The sequence below is a fragment of the Bubalus bubalis genome, chromosome 5 (assembly GCF_019923935.1).
Source record: "Bubalus bubalis isolate 160015118507 breed Murrah chromosome 5, NDDB_SH_1, whole genome shotgun sequence".
Classification (NCBI taxonomy): Eukaryota; Metazoa; Chordata; class Mammalia; order Artiodactyla; family Bovidae; genus Bubalus; species Bubalus bubalis.
Genome location: NC_059161.1, coordinates 14,721,534 through 14,745,089, shown reverse-complemented (window position 1 = coordinate 14,745,089; position 23,556 = coordinate 14,721,534). Strand labels below are relative to the sequence as shown.

Sequence of the window (23,556 nt, the reverse complement as noted above, 5' to 3'; positions counted from 1 at the left end):
CATCTTTTTCTAAGCTAAAATTATATTAGTCCCATTATTCTCTCTGAGCAAATGTTTTGGCATCTATTCAGACATACGCCCTTTTTAGATTCTTGTATTCCTACAAGATATCAACCCTAGACATACCCAGCTTAATAACTGAACTTTGCTTCTCACCCTTATTCAAACCCCCAATAGAGTACTGAGCTTCTAACAGAAAAGCCTAAATATTTTGTTAGCTATTGTGCTAGTGAAAGAAGCCATGACATGCACTTGAGCACATCCCTCTCTGTATATACTATACTTACTGTTCCGTTTATCATTATTAGTCTTTGACTCTTGAGAAACTTCTGGTCTTTTATGAAGAAAACTGGTACTTCAGTTATTTAACCTTCAGATGATTTATTCAGTGGGTCTCCGGCTAACAGGCCCAAATTTGTGGCCTGGCCTTACTAAGTATATGAGATTCATATATTGATATTTCCTTGTTTTCTCAGTGAGAGACTCTTCAAATTTTTTGAAACAAAGCAAGATACAAAAAATACTAATACTATGGAGACTCTTTTCTGTGACTCACAGTCTTGTAACTGTAACTGTGGAGACGCAGTAATGTCCTATGTGTCTCCTTTCCCTACTTTCTCAAAATTTTATAGGGTTTTTACAGATTATAGGGTATACTTGTCATTCAATCACTAAGTCGTGTCTGACTGTTCGTGACCCCATGGACTGCAGCATGCCAGGCCTCCCTGTCCCTCGCTAGCAAGGATTCTTGCACTAATCATATTTCCAAATTATCCTCCCTAAAATATGATTATGTAAGGAATTCTACATGTTGAAAATGGTAAAATATGTAAGACTCTATACTTAGAGGCCAAATATCAAAGCCCTATCCTTGAAAATCACAATAAAAGAAAATTCATACTTGAGTATGATCAATTCTTTTGTTAATTCAAACAGGTATTTTATAGTTTTTGCTACTGTTTTAGGAATCGGGTATGTTTCATGCATTATTACGACTGAGAATGGTTATTAACCAATATTTTTAAACTACTCCGAAACCCACATTGGCAAAAAACAAAAACAAATTCTTTAACTTACACTTAAGCTATGCCATATTCTCCTTCTCTTAAAAAAAAAAAAAAAAAAACCTTTTAAGTGCAGATAAACAGGAACAACTGTTCAATGAGCACTTTTTTTTCCCCTTTATGGAAACTTCTTATATTCAAAATATACTTAAAAAACATAATTTTAGCTACCAGTGGCATCAATGGTAATATGATGAAACTTTGACCAAAATATTCCCACATATTATTTGCATTAAGCATGTTACCTAGGAATTGAGAAGTGATTTCAAGGATATCATAGTGACCCCCTCCAGTAAAATTTTATTTCCTTGTGCTAAATAAATAAAACATACACAGAACCTTTTTAAAAAGTCTGATTCAAATCTGCCAACCTAGTTTCAGTCTGGAATGAAACTAGTGATAGTCAGGAACTACAGAGCCACCAGGCTAACTGATTTCCTTTCTTGGTAGCTCTTTGTGGAACAGAGGAGTGAACTAAGGTGTCAAAGCACCAGTGGAACACTTGGGGAAAAAACTAATTTTCTTCTTAACCCAACTTAAGACACTGGATAGTCATATGGTCCCAGTTAGCTCATGAGATTCCCATGTGCCTCTTTGCCTTCTCAGAGAGAAGCAAAAAACAAACAAAAAAACCCCCCAAACAACAGTCCTTATTTCAGATGTAAGATACCAGGTTAAGTATTTTCCCACAAATACCTTAAGCTCATTGTTACTGGGAAAAAAATTTTAAAAATCACCCCCCAAAACTTTTAGTAATGAAAAAGAACACAAACAACTTTTGGAGAGTAATCCCATGGTGCAAGGATTTCCTGCAAAGTACCTTTAATACGTCTGCATCAACAGCAAGCATTAGGATGTTCTAATTTTGGCACCATAAGTTATATGTGTAGCATCACACAATACCAAGTCACCACTCCAGCCAGTATTTATCCATATGAATAGACAAACTGAACAAAAACATAGTCTGATAAGGCTGCATTCATAAACCCAGTACAGTTTAAGGTAATTTTTTTCCCACAATCAAGGACTGCTACTTTAGGATTGTTTTGTTAATGATAAAAAATAGGAATTATTTAGAAGATAAAATACTTCACTGTTCTTTACTGTTATATATAATATTGAGTGTTTTGCTATATAAAATACACCAAGAAGTCAAAGTATTTAAAAACAGTGTATCAAATAAAAATCACAGCCATGTTACTGTTCAGCAACCCCATTCAAATAAACATTGGTATTGCATTCTCGAAAAAAAAACAAACCTGTAGCTAAGGCAAAAGTTCTGAAGTTTGTATTCTGTGAGTATAAAACACCTCACTGCATACTTTTAAGACTGCCACTCTGCTTCAGTAATTTGAACCTGCGACATGTTAACTTCAACAGGTAAAGAAAGTACTCTGCTAAGAATACAAAAAGTTATAAAAAGGCAATCATAAAAGATTAAACCTTGGTAGGCATGTAAGCTTCCTTTTAATAAAAACAAAAATAGTCACTGTCATCTAGTTAAATAAGTCTCTTTGTTGTAGAGTGTTCCAGTTACTGAAAAAGGGCCCTTGAAAAACAACCCAACTGCCTATATCTTACCCTACCCCTCTTGCCCCATAATACACATTTGAGGAGAAAGAGTCATTTAATGTGCAAACTGGCAAAACAAATGTGGAGGAGAGGGGACTTCTTGAAATGACGTTCCCAATCAATTCTTGGTTTATTCTTTTACAATATCAACTTCCAAAAAGTAACCAAAGTAGTCCTAAAAATACACAAAACAGACCTTCATCTTTGCATTCCTTTCCCAATAAACACAAAAAGTATGTACAGCATGTTTAATAATATGCAATATGCAAAAGCTTTGTGTTGCTGTTAGCAACATCTATACCCACCCACCCTCCTTATTCACAAAGTGTACCTCTACTAAACACAATTACATCACTAAGCCTGTTAGTTTGAAAGGGTCTTCAATTTGTTAAAACTGGAAAATCTTGGTATAGGGGCTCCACTCATTTGACTCAAGGTTATAGACTTCCACCGTATTCAGAAATTCATTGCCATCAAATCCTCCCACTGCAAAAATTGTGTTCCCTACAGTTGTAATCCCAGCATTGCTCCGTGGTGAAGTCATGTTTCCCAACATCTTCCACTCATTTCTAGTTGGATCATACATCTCCACACAACTGATGGCATGAGAACCATCAAAGCCACCACCTACAAACAGTTTTCCTAAGAGAGAAGAGACAAAGTTAATCTGGAGAGGCTAAGAAAGAAACCCTTAAATCTGTCTTTTGCTAAAATCAGTGGTTCTCAGTAGAAAAGCCCGTTCATCCTAACTAAATGTGGCAAGCATTCCCTAGAAGCTGGGAATACAATGGAATAAAATTGATAAAAACCCATTTGCACATGTAAGTCAGGCAATTTAAAGGAAATGTAATTCTCACAACAGTTCTCTGAGGTGGTTTCTATTACTGTCATATCAGATGAAGAAATGAAGAGCCCAGAAGTTAGACAACTCGCCTAGAGTGCGCTGGAAGTTTTCTGTTAGTCCAGTGCACAGGAATGAAGATTACAGGAAAGAAGGCTTAAATAACTGAACATTTTCTAGACCTTTCCAACTATATAAAATGGTTTTGCTACAGAAATTTCTTCTAGGAAACAGGCAACGAATGAACTATTTTCAAATATACATAGGCAGTTAATTGTTAAATTATTTTCAAATAAAATGTTAGCATTAAATATTCTCTGTAGCTTAGGGAAAAAACTTTATTAGGGATTCTCAAAATCCTTATTTTCTCATCTGATTGTCACTTAGCCTACCTGTGTCCATGTACTTATGAGAGAATTGACAAGGCTCCCAAGGCCCAAGGCTGCACAGTGGGCTACTCACTGGTGTGCCTCCACACGTAGGCTCTTACCAGTAGAGCCACAAGCTTTGTTCCAAAATAAATATGTAAATCAATAAAATGGAAGCGAAAAGAAAGCTATCTATATAAAATGATTTGGAAAGACTTGTTTTGCTTTCAATTCAGCATGGAGTAAACTAGATGATTTGTATTTCCTTTGTTTTACAAATTCTTGCTCTAAAGAAACAAACTCAAACTCCAAGATGATGCATCAGGAGTATGATTTATGAAAGAAGGTGAATATATTTATGCTATATACCCAGTACCGAGTCTCTGATTATTAGAAACTTCTAAAAGACAAACCACCAACCTTCACTGTGTCAGAAACGATGGCTGCTTCTGAACTCTTAATTACAACAGTGCATAATTATTACTGACATTCTCTTGGAATTTTAAAACAAACTCTTGCCACTACCCATTCCTCAACTCTCCAAATCCCAACACTCACCGTCAAGAACAGCCACTCCAGCTCCTCGCCTAGCCACGTTCATGGATGCAATTAAAGTCCAGGTGTTGTTTTCAGGGTTGTAACGCTCTACTGTGTTCAGACAATTCCAAGACTCTGCGCCTCCAATTATGTACAAATAACCACCAAGCTCACAGACTGCAGACTGGTGTCTACCTATAAGATCGAGTCAAACCAAAACTATTACTGTACCTCCCAAAACTGTAAGTGTGCACTGCACATACCGCTGGCTCAGTCTTAAGGAAAAAAAACTTAAAAAGAAAATCAACTTACGAATGTTAAGAGGCGCACAGCTTGTCCATGACTTTGTTATAGGATCAAATACATCACAATTTTTCAGTCCTTTTTGACCATATGGATCTGATCCACCAACGATGTATAATTTCCCATTCAGAGCACACACTCCTATGTGAGTATAAAATACGGTTAAAAATTGATAACTTAATCATCATACTTAAGTACAGTTTAAGTATTTGATTATCTCAGCAGAAAAGTATTACCTGCATTACAACGGTTAGTTCTCAATTCTGGAACAGGAGTCCAGTCATCTATGTTTGGATCGTACATCTCTCCACAACTCAGGTCATCTGAGTGACCATTTGATCCACCTACCACATAGAGCTGGCCCTAAGCCAAAAGCAAGAGATTAGCATTTCTGCCATTGTGAAGTTAGCAGAAAATGCTAAATGTGGGCTGCTTCTTCCTGCAAAATAATATACTTACCATGAGTACGGCCATTTGAAATCGTGCTCTTGGTGTCCTCATGGGAGCAAGAAAGGACCAATGATCTGTGTGTGGATCATAGCATTCAACTGTTCGAAGACATTCCTCTCGGTTATAGCCACCTGGTATAAGAACCACAAACGGTTATGTTTAAAATATTCAACTGGCCCAGGGTTTCTGGTCTAGAATGTTTCAAGTAATCTGTACAAAATGAGGAAAAGAATTTTCATCTACAAACTTAATAAGGCCCCATTTTAACTAAGTGCTTGTTAGAGCTGAATGACAAAATTATCAGTGTAAGTAAACTGCTTTATCTTGGCTTGAAAATTAGGAGACAATTACTTACTTTATAGTTTTTAAGGAATTAGAGACAGACATTAACTTGAAGACGAGGCGCTACAACAGTACTGAGTCTGCCATCTTAGAATGTGGCCAAGGGGAATGCCACAGAAGGAGGCATGTTAAACCTTGTCTTCCGAAATGTGCACGTCGTTAGCAAGTGTAAACATTTGCTTAAGAGACTTAGACAGTTAAAGCTTTTGGCTAAGTCACTCATCCTTCTGTTCTTACCTGCAGCTATGAGTTTGCCATTCATCTCTGCTGTCCCCAGACCAGATCGTGCATACTGCATAGGAGACATGGGCTTCTCTATGAGCTCATCTGGGTGCATCTCAAAACTTAAACTTTTAATGAGTTTTGGAGTACTTGTTGGTGAGCTCTGTGGGCTGTTTCGCCCATGAAGGAAAATGACACAGAAAATACCGTCCAGTACAGCCAGGCACAAGTAAGTGTTATCTGTAAGCACAAGAGTTCTGTGTTTAAAGATGCAATTTTTATTACTTTCGGTTGCTGTGGTGATCCTGCATTGGACTCCAGACTCCAGACAGGGATGACCTGTTACTCTTTTCCAAATTTAGTTGCTTCTGAATTTTTTCCTCAATCAACTTGATATGGTTCTAACTTAAAAGTCCTTCTTAAAAAGAAATAAACCAAAGGCAATCTGACAAGTGTAGTACACTTACTTGACGTCTTCTCCGAAGCAACGATTTTCCACTCATGCTTAGGGCTTTGTATTGTAGCATTTGGAGAAGACAGACATCCAATGGAACCGCTACTTATCTGCTTATGGCCATTCTCACGTGGTGGCTTTTTCTGCAAAATCAAAAGGCAGCTACAGAAACCTAGCCAAAGACCATACCTGGTGTACCTTTGCTCCTGAGCTAGTCCACAACACTGAAAAAACGCTTCATACCCTTCACTTACGCATGACATTTACAGCACACCTAGACTGAACACAAACCAACACTTTCTGGCTGACACGTGTCACTGGCATTCTTCCACCTCCACTTGATAAGGAAACAACTGTACCTACCCTGATCAAGAAAAAGCTCAAGTTCAACAATGAAAAAAAAATTGCAGATCAAGTAGCAAAGTACTCAAGGGAAGAACAAAAGGAACCTCCTCCCTCATAATCCACATAAATAAGTATAGAACCTCCCGAAATATGTTATAAATCTAAAATAGCAAGAATCAACTAAGAGAACACATTTAACTCACTATCTCCATGAAACTGCTAAACTTAACTAAATCATATGTACTGGTATCATCCTTCATACAATGTTAGCAAAAAGTGAGCAGACATATCCATCCAATCTCTGAAAGTTATTTTATAGGAAAAAAGTGGCAACTACAAGAAACATTTACAACTGTATTTCTTTAGGATTGCCCTAAAGATATTATAGAGTGGTTTTTTAGACAAGTAAAAGTATGAGTCGTTCAGTTGTGTCCGACTCTTTGTGACCCCATGGACACATGACCCCACCAGGCTCCTCTGTCCATGGAATTTTCCAGCAAGAATACTGGAGTGGGTTGCCACTCCCTTCTCCAGGGGATCTTCCAACCCAGGATTTGAACCCAGGTCTCCCACATTACAGGCAGATTCTTTACCATCTGAGCTACCAGGGAAGCCGAGACAAGTTAAAACTACATCAAAACACAAAAGTAAAAAATGGTACTCAGAAATTAATAAAGCAGTAACACTAACAGAATCAAACATTCATAAAGGAATACACAGGAACATAAAAGAGGGAGAAATGGGCAAAGCTGCAAATTTCCAAATGACTATGATTACACTGTGCCCTAGTGTACGAGTTCCCTTTGATGGTTTTCTTCAAATTTCTTGAGCCCTAAATACTTCTAAGGAATATGATCACAAGGCATCAGAAGAATCAAGACTACCCTGGCAGGAAGTGCCTGCTGAATGAACAGGTACCACCTTCAATACCTGGCCAAGTTTGCTCATCTATTTTGGTCCCCAGGGCCAGAGCCACATGGGTAGGTAGGATCTCTAAAGGAAATTTCTCTTTAGAGTAGAAGAAGAAGGACATGTGACAATAGAGAAAAAGATTCTGGTAGCTACTTGAAGCTGGGAAAAAACTATCAAGTTTGGTGTGGGCAATTCAGCAAATGTGGTTGCAGTATAAGAGGCTATTTTGAGAGAAGACAGAGAATGTATCATGGTAATGGTTTTTATCAAATTCCATTTACACATTATGTACCCAGGTATTATTGGGTACTTTATTCACATCATCTTTTTTAATTCAGGAAGGGCAATACACTTATCCATCTGATAGACAAAAATACTGAAAATCAGAAGATATACAATGCCTAAGGCAATAAAACAATAAAAATTAGGAATTCTGAGTATAAAGCCACTCTTTTATACTATGATAGTCTTGTTTGTATCCTCTGCTAATAGCAGTTACAAGGTACATAAAACCCTATCCCAATCTGTGGGAAAAAGGAAGCCAAAGTAACACAAGATGATGGCTTTTACTGCAGTTAAGAAAACGGTTCTAATGTATGGCTTTGAGAGAAAAATCAATGTGAAAGAAAAAAGCATGGTAACAAGGATGACTACTCAGTGTTATTAACTACAAGCCTTATACAGAAATGCTGGTCAACTCCAGACATTTTCAAACCTAATTCTTTCCTTTATCTTCAAACTTTCCCATATCAGCTCTTCCCATCAGCACACCCATTGGCCTACACTTTGCCTCTGAACTCCCCTCCCCAAGGGGGTGGTCCCTGGTGGCTTTTTCAGCCACCATCACTTCTCAAGCTAAGGGTTTCTTAACCTTAGTAACTTTTGGGAAATTACAACCACTAAAGGTTACAGAGTGGCTGCCTTAAAACCAGTGTAGATGAGAAACCCCTGACCTTTTTACATCCCCTCTGAGTATGATTTAACATAGTCAACAATTCAGTCTTTCAGACTTTTTTCTCCTATGTTAGCTAGCTTGAACACCACTCTGAGGCTAATGGCTACTTCTCGAACTCACTTCCTATTTCTAAAGCCTAGTGTCTCCTCTTCCTTCTTACTTCATTATCTCTATTCATGGCACGTCCTTTGAATGAGTCACACTTGTCAGGATCCTGCTCACCCTCAAATTCTTCCTTTTCCTTGATTTTCCCAAACAGTTACTAAGGACCTTTGCAGTACTAGAAACATCTAGTCTACCCTTTTCCCTTCTCCTCAAATCAAGGCTCATCATCTTTTTTTTTTAACCTGAACTACTACTACTGCTTGTAATAGTCTACAGAGTGGTCTCACAAGCTTTCCTCTATCCTCTGTACCTGTCATAAAAATAGAAGGATTTGATGCTTTTAGTAAGTAAAAGATAAACAACCACCCCCACCCCACCCCCACCCCCGCCAAAATCAGTTGGAATTCCACAACCCAGAGAATGCCACCTACCAGTTCACTGTCTAAAATACGACTAATGAACTTACAGATCTCGGCAGTATGGAAACAAACCATAATTTGACCAGTCCGCCTGCTGCTGGACTGTTGCCCAGTTTTTCACTATTATTAAAGTTGTGAAATGTTGTTTGTTCAGATCACTCTACTCCCTTGTCTAAAATTCTTTGAAAGCCCCCCACTACTTGTAGAATAAAGTATGAAGCCCCAATCAGACTATATTTACTGACTTTTCCAGTTGTGAGACCTGCAACTCCAAGAGAATCTCCTTGTCCAGGTATCCTTTGCTACCTGACACGCCTCTATCTGCAAACTCTTCTATCCTTAGACTGCTCAAATGTTGCCTCCATTGTGAAATTTCCCTGGTTTTTCCTCTCTTGTTCCACCCTCCCTGAATGTCTTTTGTAGGTAATGCTTATTAGTCTGTTCTGATTTACCTCCTCCTGTAAGGTCCTGGAAGCAGAAACTGTCTCTTACACATTTGGGGGCCCTCTTAGGTAACATCATGGCCTTCTACTTAGTAGGCATTCAACTACTGCCTGATGAAAGAGTACTTTAAAAAAAAGTCAACCTATGATGTTTGGAGACAAGGGGAAAGATAGCCTCAATGTTCAGAATGCACAAATTTACACCCAAAAACTTCTGTGAGAATAAAAATGTTCAGCCACTACTGACACAGAACACCTAATAACGTCACCATATAGGTTGTTTTCTGAGTCGACCATTTACCTTTTAATTACTAAAGGGAAACATCCATTAATTTGGGTCAACTCAGCCTACTTTATAGTTCACCCCTCACAAATACAATGCTGAGCTAAAGGCCAAACAAAAACAATACATACTATATAACCATTCACATAAATCTCAAACATGGGCAAACTAAGGTAAAGCTTCAGAGGTTCAGGTAATGGCTCCCCTTGGGGTGGTGCAGGGCAAGTGACCGGGACGCGCGCAAGAGGAAGGATTACAGAATGCTCGGAATCTTCTCTTCTTCATCCAAGAAGTTTTTAAACCAAGGGGTTTACCATGTGACACTTATGATCTGTACACTTTTCTCTGTTATTTACCCATAAACGAAAAAAGTTTGTACCTGGATTTATAAAACTTAGGTTTAACAGTCATTCCTCTGACAACTATTTTTTATGGTCCAACCAAAAAACCAAAGAATGTCTATGTTGCTTCATCTTATTGGCCCTTTTTCTTACTATTTGCAAATCCTATTTGATCGAGACACACACACAAAATTTAAATGGGGTTTCCTAGTTTGCTGTGCTAATTTCTTTTTATGTGGCAAAAGTGATAGTAATGCTAAGAAAGATAGGCCGGTTTTTCTCCCGCAAATGTTTCTGTCCAGTTATACCAATGACGTTCTTTCACTTTCCTTTATTAAAGGAAAATTTAGGTATACTATAAAAGGCTCTAATCAAACTTTAACCTGAGGTTACCTCAGATGTGCATTGTGTACCTGCACAAACTGAATGTGGTCATCATCACTGCCAAACACCTCAGCCTGTCCATCTAGTAGGTTCCCATCAAGCAGCTTGTGATCAGCTGAGTAGTACAAGGTTTGAACCTGCAAAACAGCAACAGAACACCCATGTGGCTACTGTCTCCATGGCTACTCCACTAGTATGCAGATCACACCACGCCTCACGGTAACCTCCAGTGTGCTTCTTGAATTCTTGACATCTTACTCTGGCAGGATCCCCAAAGTAAAGAAAACATGTCATGGTGGTAAAAATAAAAAAAATAAAAATAAAAAATAAGATACAGAATCTTCTAATACTGGCTGAAGAGTCCTTGGCTTGGTTGGCTTGAAAGAAATCTTCATTTTTTTTCATAGCTTCCATGATACAGCATTAAGAAAAAAAAAGGGACCAGTACAATATATATACTCTTAAAGAATGTACATATTTACAATAAAGTACTAAATATGGTTTACACCCTCGAAGATAAGTGGTCTAATATGTATAAACATATTTCTGTCCTGCAGGCAATGTCAAAAAAAGAGATTAAAAAAAAAACACAAATGCAAGAGTTCAAACAACCTGCACAGCTGCCTCCCTTAACAGATGCAAACAAATGGCTAATGCATCTGATTTTCAAGTGGGAAACCAGATAGAATTTAAAGATCACCTCTTCGCCTTTTTAGAGTATAATGATAACCGCGTTTCTAAAGGCCTAACCGGTTTGGTAATAAGCCTTTCGTGTATCTGAAGGCTTAAGTGGAGGGATAAACTCAAGGTCAACTCCACTGTTTCACCTGCATGTTTAATTCCCATCATTTCTCCGTCGATTTTTCCTTGTGTATTTTTTAAAAAGTAGCCCAAGTTAAGTGAGTGACTCTATGTATGAACAACACCATTGAAAGACACAAAGCTTTAAAGATAAGAATCCTGTAAAGGAGTAAACACCATTAAATCATCATCGTTCTCTGCCCACAGCGGATTTTTCTTAGGAGAACTGGGGCAGGACTGCTGCTTCTTTACGTGTCAATACACTTGAGGATTCTTCTTGTTTCTTCAGTCTTGGGTATCCTAGTTTTGTTAATAAACCTATGGGGAGATAAATCAATGGGGAGGAACAACCATTAGAAGCTTTTACCTACTTGTCAAATTTAAAGCAAAAACCTGTGAAGAAAAATTAAGAATCTACAGAAAATTTCAGTACCACCTCCCATGTCTAAAGCAAATTACATGCTACTTTAAAGAAAGTTAACAGCACATAATAAGCAAAGAAATAAAAAAAAGAAAAGCAGAAGACCAAACTGAACAGTTCATTCAGCTCACCTGGACACCCCCCCTGTTTCTCAGCTTAGGGGTACCTATAGCAAAATTTAAATTCTTTAGGGTCATTGTTATAAAATAAAAGTGACAGGGAATCCTTCATGTTATAGCAAAATTATTTTTAATAACTGTTGAGTCCCATTTACTTTAAAACTAACCTCTTCCATCAGCTCTTGCAGACTGTCTCCATTCTCCCAGATGCTACGCTGCACCCAGTTGATTACCTTTGTGTACAGTTTGCCATTACTGGGCAAGCAAACATTATCTTCAAGCATTACCTCCAGCTAGAGTGGGGAAAAAACAGAGAGACATGGATCAGTGTTGAGTCTCTTGATTCTCTGTTTCATAACAAAGCGGTCACAGATGCCCAATTACACTCCATACATTTATTCTAATTTATAAGAATTATAAACCAGTAGCCAAAGAAAGAAAAGTAAACAAACAGGTAGGCAGGAAACCATTACACTGCTAAAAATAACATCACTTCAATGGACCATCATTTTCATAATCATTACTCACTTGCTTGAAACATGAACAAAGATTGCATTCTTGGAACTAAATAGTTATATCTCTTTATAGATTTATCTTCACATCTTTAATCTTTATATATTTTACCTTTAGCCGTGGAAGTTTAAGAAACTCTTCCTCTTCTGAAATTTGTAACAAATGTTCCTGAATGTAAGCATCAACCTTATTCAACAAACGTGAGTCTCCCATACAACTTGCAAAATTTCGGTAAGAGATGCAGCTGGTAACATCCATTCTAGATAGTAAATAATCACCACAAACCTTGGGGAAAAAAATACAAAGTGTCAACATTTACACACACTTTATTTAACAAATATTTAATATTCCTTGGAAGTACTATGAGACAATATAAAAATCAATCAAAAAAACTCACTGCCTTAATAGAACAAGTTAAACTGTAGGAAGAATGAAATGAAGTGAAAGTCAATCAGTCATGTCTGACTCTTAGTGACCCCATGGACTGTAGCCTGCCAAGATCCTCTGTCCATGGAATTCTTCAAACCAGAAAACTAGAGTGGGTAGCTGTTCCCTTCTCCAGGGGATCTTCCCAACCCAGGGATCGAACCCAGGTCTCCCACATTGCAGGCGTATTTTTTACTGTCTGAGCCACCAGGGATACATGTATACAAACAATAACATCAAAGAAGAACATACAAATACATAAGTTGTTTAAAATGCAACAAATTGAAATGCTATGAAAATGTACATGAAATGTTCAGAGAAGTATCTCCCACTAGAATGACAGACAAGGCTTCATAAAGGCAATTATCTGAACTGGCCTCTAGAGGGGAAATGATGTTGACTGCAGATAGGTACTAGGCAAGATGCTGCAACAGTTTAGTTTGGCTAGAACAAAAGATAAGAAAATCAGGAAATATTTTGGAGGAATAGCAATTAAATTAGGGAGAACCTGGAATGCTAACCTGAAGGACATGTGCTACAAGCACAGAAGGGTTTTTAAGCAGAATGACATGAGAGGAGGGGAACAGGAAAACGTCTTCCTAAGGGGCCAGATGGTAAGCAGCTTAGGCTTGTGGGCCTTACTTTCTCACAACTATTCCACTCTGTCACTGCAGGTAGAAAGCAGCCATAGACCACCTGTACTGGAGAGCTCCGTTACAATAAAACTTTATAAAACCAGGCAGCTGGCCTAAGGCTTGCAGTTTACTGACCCCTAAACTACAGGATTAAAAGCTTTTTTTCTTCTATAAATTATTAATGCCACTTCTCAGTGGCATTAAATTCTAGAAAGAAAACTTCTAAAGAAGAACTGAGAAATGTAGAAGAATCAAGAATTAAGGGTATGAATTATATGATTAACTGAGAACTATCAAGACTGTTTTAATTCATGTTATCAGAGACTGACATGGATACCCCACCAGAGAAGGCTATTGAAAGAGCAAGACTGTAGCTTGAATTATCTAAGAGGAAGTGTGACCATTACTATAGCTAAACAGTTAAAATTATATACATACTCACATCTCTAGGGAGGAAAAGGGGATATTTTCAAGTTCTTGAGACCAACAGATGTCTTATGACAAATTATACAAACTAATTATATAAAGTAAGACCCCCTAGTAACATTACTCCTTGTATATTACTTCTTTTACTCTACCTGCTTTACACGGTCCATCTTCAGCTTTTTTGCTGCAGAATAAACATCTTTGACTAATTCCTTATCAGCTTTCAACCTTTTGGAAAAAAAAGGTTCTGTATCATTTATCATACCATGGCCTTAAAACACAGATTCTTAAATAAATTTAGAGGGACTTGGAATTTCATTTCCTAGTTATATGATGTACTTCAGAGAACTTACTGAGCAGTGTAGGCATAATTCAACAAGACTTCAACAGCTTCCGGATTGAGATCATCAAACTTAACATGAGAAACTCGGTGAGGATCACTGTCACTATTAAAGATTTCAAATAAATAGGGACTGCAGCAGGCCAGGACTGCTCTGTGTGCTAACATCTCATGGCCACAGACCTGCAACATCAGGCATTAAAATTAGAAGCACTGTGGACTATGTATTTCTCTAACTAATTACTACATCGTATCCTTCATCTTACGTTTCTAGGTAAATCATTGCCTTTTAAATTTATTTCATTAAATGCCTCTTATGAGAAAGAAAATAAGTCAATCCAGGAACATACGGTTTTCAGTAATGAAAGATCAGTTCTGTAAGTTTCCAATTAAGTTTTAAATACCTGAAGTCGAACATCACAGAACTGCCCACTTTTCCTCAGGGCATTCAATTTGGCAACAGAAGATTCAATGAAATTTTCATCTTCGAACATTAAATATCCATTGGGAATCATTTTTCCTTTTAAATTTAGCTAAAGGGCAGAAATAAAGCCAAGTTATTTTTACTTATAAATGGTGATTTTTATAACATTTTGAAAAGTAATACAGTATCTTTAATTTTCAAATTCCATCCTATCAACAATACATATAAATTTATCACACAAGAACATTGCTAAAACAACGCTGGCTCTGAGTGTCCAAGCCTTTGTACCCCTATACTTTGGTCCTAAGTCTTTTTAGGAATTCGTACAGTAGTGGTATGATATCCTAGCAATTTTGGCCAGGTTTCTATTAGTACACACACTGTGAAGGGGAAGAAAATGGAAACCAAGCCCTCCCCAAATCCATACAACAAGCAACTGAAAAGTCTGGAAGGATGTGAAGTGGTCATTACATACAGATTCCTTGGATTAGGGCTACAGTCACTCCTTTACTCACAAATGAGAAAAACTGATATAAGACTAACTTAATTCTGTTCCCTTTGCTCTACTCAATATTCTATGATAACCCATAGGAGAAAAGAATCTAAAAAAGAAAACATATGTGTATGTATAACTGAATCACTTTGCTGTACACCTGAAACTAACAACATTGTAAACTGACTATATGCCAATAAAATTAAAATAGTTTAAAAAATTCTGTTCCCTTTCCATGTTTCATTTATTCTAAACTACTTGTCTCATAACAATACATGTTAGAAATGTATGTTCTTTAAAAAATTTTTCATTTCACTTTTTCCTGTGAACAAATGGACTAATGGCTACACAAAATACATCATCAAAAAGTGGTAAAAGAAGGGTTCAGTTTGAAGTAAGTGATTTATTTAAATTCAAAACAGTTTACAGAAAATAATAGAAAAAAGGTTTTTTTTCTACAAATACTATTGACTTCTCTGCCTTTTAAAAAAATTATGCAAGGATGCTGGTGTACTTGGCACAGTCTTTAGGAAAAAAAAATGTGTGCACTGACCACTGAATATTCACTTACCTGCTATACTGGTGAGAACTGTTATTTCTGGGATGCTTTAAATAATCCACGGACAAAGGAAACTCAGCACTTCGGCGAGGTATGAAGACAGGTGGTTGAAGTGAAGGCAGAGGAGTCTTAAGCTCTAATGGTGATTCCAAAACTATCAGGCTTGAAAATGATGTAATCAAGTCCTTTAAAGCTATAGACACGAATTTCTTCTGTGATAATCATGCATCATAATCTGTAATAATGAAAATTTTTGGATATTCAGAATGATCAAAGAATGTAATTGATCTAGGCAGATCATGCTAAGTCCTGATCTTAAAGACATTTCAAGGTAAATGGCACAATACAGAAAATAATACAAATGTAACTATACATAAATATTTTCATTTAACTTGCAACCACTCAGGTGATTAAAAAAAAAAAAACAACTCTCCCCAGAGGGCAGGAGCTAGTAACTTATCATTTAAGTGAGATATACAAGAACAAATGTAAATATTGGTTAATTCTAATATTTGTTACTGTGAGATTCTAATTAATACACAAACACATGATCTGTCTGCTTTCACCAGCCAGCAGTAACTTTCATTATTTCCAGACGTGTATACAATGTTACAGTCAAACCAGATACACTGTTTCCCAAACATGCTTCTGCATACTTCCTCATCTCTGTACCTTTGTTCAAGTTTTATTTTCTTGGAATACCCTTAACACAGCCTGTGCAGATGACATCTTACCTTCATAGATCCCCCACCAGACCCCCCCAGCTGAGAACATAGTTTCTCTCCATCCTCCACATACTGCACCCTCTCTGAAAGTGTTTGTGTGATCTTCCAGCTGGTCTATTCTGGGCTGTGTACCTGCTTATCTTCCATGATTCAAGGTCCCTTGAAAGCAGAGCCTCTGTCTTGTTTATCTTTGTATCCTTCCCACCACAGCCAGTCACCCGCCCGCCCCCTCCCCCCACCCCCCGCAAAACAAGTAGCCTAGAAACCTATATAAAGGTAAGTAATTTGTTGAAACAAACTAAATAAACAAAATGGAAAATATTAATGTCTGTGCTTTATGTGATCATTTTTTCTCATATACAGTAATAAACTACCAACAGAAAGTTATAGTTCAAATCAAATCTGCAAGGAAATCACACTCAATCCTCCTACCTTCTCTTTCCCCCTTATTTTCACACCATTAACTAAAGTGTCAAAGTCAGCTGGTTCTTATTTTTTTAATTACCTGAAGAAGTGAAGTGAAGTCGCTCAGTTGTGTCCAACTCTTTGCGACCCCATGGACTGTAGCCTACCAGGCTTCTCAGTGGGTTGGAGTGGGTTGCCATTTCCTTCTCCAGGGGAATCTTCCTGACCCAGGGATCGAACCCGGGTCTCTGGCATTGTAGGCAGATGCTTTACCCTCTGAGCCACCAGGGAAGCTAATTACCTGAACTGCTATTATACCAGTGTCTAATTCTGCAAACCAGAACTAAATAAATTATTTGAAAGATGTGCATACTTTTAAAAATGGAAATCTTAAAATCACCTGGATTCTTATACATCAATCAAACCCACAACTCAAACAATTATGTTAATATGAATGGTCTCTTACCCCAGAACCCACTTAAAGGCTAATCCAGTTCTATTTCAACAAATTACCATATTAAGTTCAACAGTAGCACAACCTGAATCCTGTATGCCTTCACTGGTTTCTCCATAGCTTAGATTTTATCTCAAAGAAACCTGAGTATTCGGACCCTAGTTGGGACTGTTGTCAATGCTTATACCTGCAATGAAACTATTTCACACCATCGTGTAATACTGATTTCCTCTGCTGTTCACTTGCATCTAGGTTAGTTAATTCAGCTCTTCTTAATTCTATGTACAGAGAGAACACACTATCTAAAAGAAACCTTAAACATTTCCAGCCAAGACCTAGCCCAAGTTAGGAAAATCTATGCAAGGGTGAAAGGGAGGAACCTTTCTACGCAAGTTATGTTAGAAATGATTTAAGTGTATGCCCTCTCAGAAACAAAACACAAATGGAGATTTGTAAGTATTTTACGCCTTGACTGGTTTTATTCAGTATTTCTTTGTAAACTAACCTTGATTTAATCAAGAATTAAAAAATGGCATCTATACACAGACACCTGGCTTTACTGCACTTCACTGGGCTGTATTGTGGGCTTCCCTTGTGGCTCAGATGGTAAGGAATCTGCCTATAAGGCAGGAGACTGGGGTTTGACTCCTGGGTCGGGAAGATCTGGAGGCGGGCATAGCAACCCACTTCAGTATTCTTGCCTGGAGACTCCCATGGACAGAAAAGCCTGGTGGGCTACAGTGCATGGGGTTGCAAAGAGTCGGACACGACTGAGTGACTAAACCACCAAAGTACTGTACTTGACAAACACTGCTCCCCCCCACCCCTACCAACCCCTCCAAATTGAAGGTTTGTGGCAACCCTGCATTGTCAGATGATGGTCAGCATTTTTCAGCAATCAAGTATTTTTAAATTAAGGTATTTAAGTTGTTTTTAAAGATAATGCTTTGGACACTTAACAGACCCAAGTATTCTATAAACATAACTCTTATATGTACTGAGAAACCAAAAAACTCATGTGACTGCTTTATCACAGTGCTGTGCAATCACACTCACAGGATCTCTGAGGGTATATTTGATAACGTCCAAGTTCTACCTAAAATTCATCTTGGAAAACAACAACAGAAACCTAGATGGTTAAAAATCACTTTAGTCCTTTGGGAGAAAATAGCTCAGTTGGTAAAGAATCCGCCTGCTACGTGGGACACCCCGATTCAATTCCCGGGTTGGGAAGATCCCCTGGAGAAAGGAAAGGCTACCCACTCTAGTGTTCTTGGGCTTCCCTTGTGACTCAGCTGGTAAAGAATCCGCGTGCAATGCAGGAGACCCTGGTTTGATTCCTGGGTTGGGAAGATCCACTGGAGAAGAGATAGACTACCCACTCCAGTATTCTGGCCTAGAGAGTTCCATGGCTGAGTCTACAGGGTTGCAAAGAGTCAGACATGGCTGAGTAACTTTCACGTCACTGGAGAAAATCTGGAGCAACTCTTGCCATGCACATTTGTACAATGTTATTAGTTTTGCAATAGTGCGCTACTACATTAGTGCGTGTTTAGTCGTTGAGTCATGTCCGACTCTTTGCGACCCCACAGACTGTAGCCCGCCAGGTTCTTCTGTCCAGAGAAGAATGACGTTTTCCAGGCAAGAATACTGGAGTAGGTTGCTATTCCCTCCTCCAGGAGATATTCCCAACCCATGGATCAAACCCAGGTCTCCCACATTGCATGTGGGTTCTTTACCATCTGAGCCACCAGGGTAGTACTAGGTGATATTCTAGTAAAGCAAAGTCTCAATATGAACCTCATCTCTTTGATGTTTGTGATTAGTACAACCCTACTTGATTTCAAAAGCTAATTCAAGTTCACTTGACATTTGAATTAATGCAACAAACTTAATTACTGTGGCCTCACTGTGTGTCCCTTCTTTCAGCCACCCCCAAACTGGAGGAGGTCACATCAACTTCTGCCTGCAAAAAACCGTGTCTTTCAAAGTTCACATTCACTTTCACTGAAGTCAGCATGGGCAAACTAACTTTTAAGCCTTTCCAAAAATTCATAGATCTTCATCTGGTCTATGAAACTCGATGGAACAAGTATGTGGGGAGAAGGGGAGAATTTTTTTTTATATATTTGAAAAGCCAAGGCAAAAGCTCCAACATCCCAGGCTTATAGAAAAGTATAAAATTTAGAATTTTATTTGATATTTAAAAAATACATTTGACAAATCCACTTTTAAAATGAAAACTGAAGTCAAGTACAATATATTCTGGTAAATACACTGCAGTTTCTTAATTTGGTCAGTGCAAGGAAAGAGAGACAGACGACTCATATATAAATAATTAAACTGCTTTAGTAAAACCCAGGAGTTCACATGTTACCAAAGCTCCCCCAAAGATTAGCTTAACCCAAATACAATTCAGTAAGCCTTATCAAAGAAAAGTTAAAAAAAAAAAGCCATAGATCTCCCTCAACATTCTTGGGCTTTCAGTAAGAATAAGATAAAATGTTACCATCAAACTTTTAAAGCATCCTAAAAAAACCTCAAGGCAAATTACAAGCTTATTTAAGCTTCAAGGCAATCTTTTGAGGGTAGCCAACTTAAAGAACAGACTTTAGAATACAAAGAAAATCTACAAATCTTTTTAAAACTAGAAGTTATAGATTCCCAATATCTGAAATGATCCATCTATATACACCAAAACTCACCAGACTCACTCACCCACTCCATGCCATCAACCTCGTTGCTCTGTAGTTCTTACATCCCACATACACTTATGGCTCCAAACAGATGGCAGACACAGTTTGGAATGCGATGCTCATGACACAAGAGAGCAAACTCCATTCCCCAGCCTCGCACACTCCACGGACCAATCAGAAAGAGAGACAAGCCAAGCAGTGAAAACAGTTCACACAAAAGAGGGAAAAGATGGGAAAGCACAAATATTCCAGAAACTGCAACAATGTCTGTTTCAACAGACTGCAGTTTGCAGGATGCATATGGTAAATAGTAGGAGAGGAAGTAAGAGATCAATATTAAGATGATTTAGACAGAGCAGAATTTTTAGCACAGAGGCACAAGATACTAGCAGAAACGTGGAGGTGGTCTGGAGGAATGCGTAAAAAACATGGAAATTATTATACCCTTATTTATCCTACTAAGGCAACAATGATATTTTAGAGAAGATATTTGGCATCATTATAAAACTCAATATCAAACTTAGAACTCAAAAAGCATAACAGACATTTTTAGTTTACTGCATGCTTAAAGTCGGGAAGGAAAAGAAGAATTTGCTTTGGGATATTTATACAGCTGATGCATCTGTTGGGCATCCAGGTTGATGCCAAAAGTGTTAAGGATAGTGTGGTGTAGGTTCTGAAATCATTTACAAGGTGGTAATTAAAATTTCTACTTAAAGGTGGCAGAGGATGAGATGGTTAGATAGTGTCACTGACTCAATGGACGTGAGTCTGAGCAAACTCCAGGAGATAGTGAAGGACAGGGAAGCCTGGCATGCTGCAGTCCATGGGGTCGCAGAGTCAGACAAGACTTAGCGACTCAAGAGCAACAACAAATTAAAGTTCACCAGTGAATATAAGAATGTATTTTCTGTGATTCTGACAGAAAACAGAAATCACTCCCTTATTCGTTAATTCTTCCATTTACACTCCCAAGCACAAGATAGGGAGATTCCCAACCTTCTTGTAGATTTGGGTATACGACCATAACGTTGAAAAGTCAATGAAATGATTTTTAGGAGTACTTCATCTAACGTCAATGATTAAGACAGGTCCCCAAGAGAAAAACATTTTACAATAAAAAACCAGAACACTTATTTGCAAAACATATTCAACTGCCACCTAAAACATTCTTCAAGCAAGAAAAAACAAAACCCCACTCCAAAGTAAGTAGCAAAAAGACACTAATTTAAAACCCAAACCTGGAACGCTGTTTTGAGGGCAAGAGGTGGAAAAACAGAACTATAAGTTAAGATAAATTAAGAAATTAATATGTATTAATTAATGACAGATTTCAAATATTAGGAAAATACAGAGGAAAATCATTCTGGGTCTCTTTTAGGTCAGTGATGCTAGTTCAGTTTTCTCTCTCACTACAAATTACAGACATTTGACAAGTAGCCTGCCAGCTGGTATTAAATTATGGTATTCGCAACCCAATTCTAAATAGTGTACGCCTCACCTTCTGATACACAAATAATGACTGCTCCTTCAGCATCTTTCAGAAGTTTCAGCATGATTATGCCTAAAGCTGTTCATCAATATTTTCTTTTCCTTAACCGCCAGTGCTAGAATAATTGAAAGAAAATATTGTCTCAGTCTAGTCCCTGCTACACTTGAACTGTTTAGAGTAGTACTACGCTTGCCGAGTTGTTGTTTACTAGTGGACAGAAGGTCACCACACACACAGTCCTCAAAGAACAGCTTGATGCCAGGGTGTTCCAGCCCTCCATCACTGACAACAGATACTGGGTAACAAAATAAATCCTTTAATAGGCCTCTGATTTCTACGATTTCTACTTACTAGTTTTTGAAACGGCAGCGGCCTCAAACAATAGATCTAATTTGTATTGGGGGAAAAGTAAAATTTCTAAAGTATTTGTGGTTCAAGTTTCCCTAGGGCTAACCCTCAATCTGATCCTACTGCCTGATACTTTCTTACCATCAGGAGCTTACAACCAGAGTCGCTACGCAAAATGCGCAGGACGACGGAAAAAGAACAAACCTCTCTGCTGATTTTTTTTCGGGGGGTGGTGCGGGGGTGCGACGGGGATGGGAAACAAAGCGGCGAGGGCCCCAGAGTGACTGTCTGGAGAGCCCTGCAGTCCCAGGCCTTCATCCTAGCGCGGCTCGGCCGGAGACCACTCCGAAGGCCTGGAGGCAAGGCGCCCAGCGTCTGCACACCCCCGCCCGGGATTGGCCCGGCCCGCAGTCATTCAGCGCCGACACGTCAGGGCAGCAGCTCCCTCCCTCCTCCCGCCCCCTTCTCCCCGCGCTTGGCAAGAAAAGCGGGCAACGTGGAGCGGGAACAAAGGACCCCGCGGCCCACGGCGATCGGGAGCGCGGTGCCACCCTACCCCAGACCCGGGAGCACCGACTGGGCCCTGGGCAGGCTCCCCGCCCACAGTCGCCAGGTCCTGCGAGGGCTCAGAGGAGAGAATCCAGACCCGGGGCAGACATCGCACACACACACACTAGGCGGGGTTCCTGACAGCAGAAACGGAGATTCCCGCGCCCTCCTTCCGGAAGGTCTTGACCCAGGCCCCTCGAGGACCCCCTCAACCCAAAACTTCTCGTCCCTCCCGCCCTGCTTCTTCGGCCGCAGAGCTCTCCGAGGCGGCCCGCCACCCGCCTTTGGCCGCTGACGCGACCTGACAACCACGGCAGCGCCTGGAGCGCGGGGTCCGCGCGGCGCCGGCTCCTCGTCCACAAAGAGCAGCGGCTGCGGCGACTTGCCGTGTCCTGCACCCCGGGGATCCCGCACCGCTCCGCGCCTCCCACCCTCAAACCCCAGCCGCCCGCTCCATGCGCCAGCTCGGAGTGAGCCTGCCCTTCCTCCCCCGCCTCGTCAGTGGGACCAGCGCAGATTACCTGGTTCATCTCTAAAGAGATGAAAAAACTCATCTCTGGAGCTTCAACGGGGAGTAGGAGGAAGCGGGCGGGAATCGGCCCAACCGAAAGCGCCTCGAGGCCGCGAAGGAGGGAGTGACCGAGCGAGGAGGGGACGAGCGCACAGCCCCGTGGAGTCTGTGAGGCCGGGAGCGCACCGGGAATTCGCCGAGACCTGCTCGCTCGCTCGCTGGCACAGCCGCGCTGGAACCGCAGGCGGCGAAACTCTGCACAGAAGCCCCGAGCGACCGCCCTACACGCGCGTCCCGGAGACACTGCCGCCGCGGCGGCCCGCGCGCGCCGCACCCCCGTAGCACGTCACCACGTGCACCGCCTTCGCCGCGGTCTCCGCAGCCGCCAACGCCTCCCCGACGCTTCCGGCTGGAGAGCCGACAAATGACCGGCGAGCGCAGCAATATCGCCCTCGAGGCCCCGCCCACCTATGGCCCCGCCCCCGCCGCCCCGCCCTTCTCCCCAGCCCTGTGCGGTTCCGTCCTGCGCAGCTCAACTAGGTCAGCGCAAGGTGATCCCTGAGAGAGGAGGAGTGCTTCGGCCGCGCCGCCTTCCTTATCGCGCCGTCGGCCCTCCTTTCCCTCACCCCGGCACCCTCTCTTCGCCCCTTCAGACAGTATGGGAACTGGTTCCCTCCAGGCGCCCTCACCTGTTCTGCAGTCCCTGGAGGCACAATAGCTTGACAGATCAGACGTGGGAGATTAGGTTTTTTCGGCGTCAAATGTCCTTATAGGCAACCGCCCTAGACCGGAGCTGGCCGCAATGGACCTAAGAGTCTGTAGCAGCCAGTCTGCCGTCACCTTTGTGGGTGGTGGTGTGAGAGGAGAGAGCGTGGTGAT

The 23,556-nt window shown here is 40.1% G+C and overlaps 1 protein-coding gene across 5 annotated transcripts; it reads right to left on the bottom strand.

The window, feature by feature from the left end:
* Positions 1-1,840: 1,840 nt before the first annotated feature.
* LOC102391760 (influenza virus NS1A binding protein) lies at positions 1,841-23,006 on the bottom strand. 5 transcript variants are annotated; one of them, XM_006060523.4, is made up of 16 exons: positions 22,688-23,006; positions 21,279-21,384; positions 15,510-15,732; positions 14,426-14,554; positions 14,035-14,204; positions 13,834-13,909; positions 12,306-12,479; positions 11,849-11,974; positions 10,370-10,477; positions 6,167-6,296; positions 5,715-5,939; positions 5,145-5,266; positions 4,922-5,048; positions 4,695-4,826; positions 4,404-4,577; positions 1,841-3,278 (listed from the first exon to the last, which is right to left on the bottom strand). In XM_006060523.4, the coding sequence occupies exons 4-16, from the start codon at positions 14,534-14,536 to the stop codon at positions 3,025-3,027; spliced, it is 1,929 nt and encodes a 642-aa protein (XP_006060585.1). In that variant the 5' UTR covers positions 14,537-14,554; positions 15,510-15,732; positions 21,279-21,384; positions 22,688-23,006; the 3' UTR covers positions 1,841-3,024. The 5 variants fall into 5 exon arrangements, with proteins under 5 accessions (XP_006060585.1, XP_006060584.1, XP_044798664.1 ...); XM_006060522.4 differs by lacking the exon at positions 21,279-21,384; XM_044942729.2 differs by lacking the exons at positions 21,279-21,384; positions 22,688-23,006 and adding an exon at positions 19,800-19,941.
* Between the last annotated feature and the right edge of the window lie 550 nt (positions 23,007-23,556).

What these genes read in the sequence shown, in the direction of transcription:
- LOC102391760 (XM_006060523.4), bottom strand. Translation starts at nt 14,536, where the DNA reads ATGATTCCCAATGGATATTTAATGTTCGAAGATGAAAATTTCATTGAA. An exon ending in ACCACATTCAGTTTGTGCAG is followed by an intron (nt 6,297 to 10,369) that starts GTACACAATGCA and finishes TTGATTTTGCAG; the next exon opens with AAAAAGCCACCACGTGAGAA. An exon ending in CTGTGCGCCTCTTAACATTC is followed by an intron (nt 4,578 to 4,694) that starts GTAAGTTGATTT and finishes TCGATCTTATAG; the next exon opens with GTAGACACCAGTCTGCAGTC.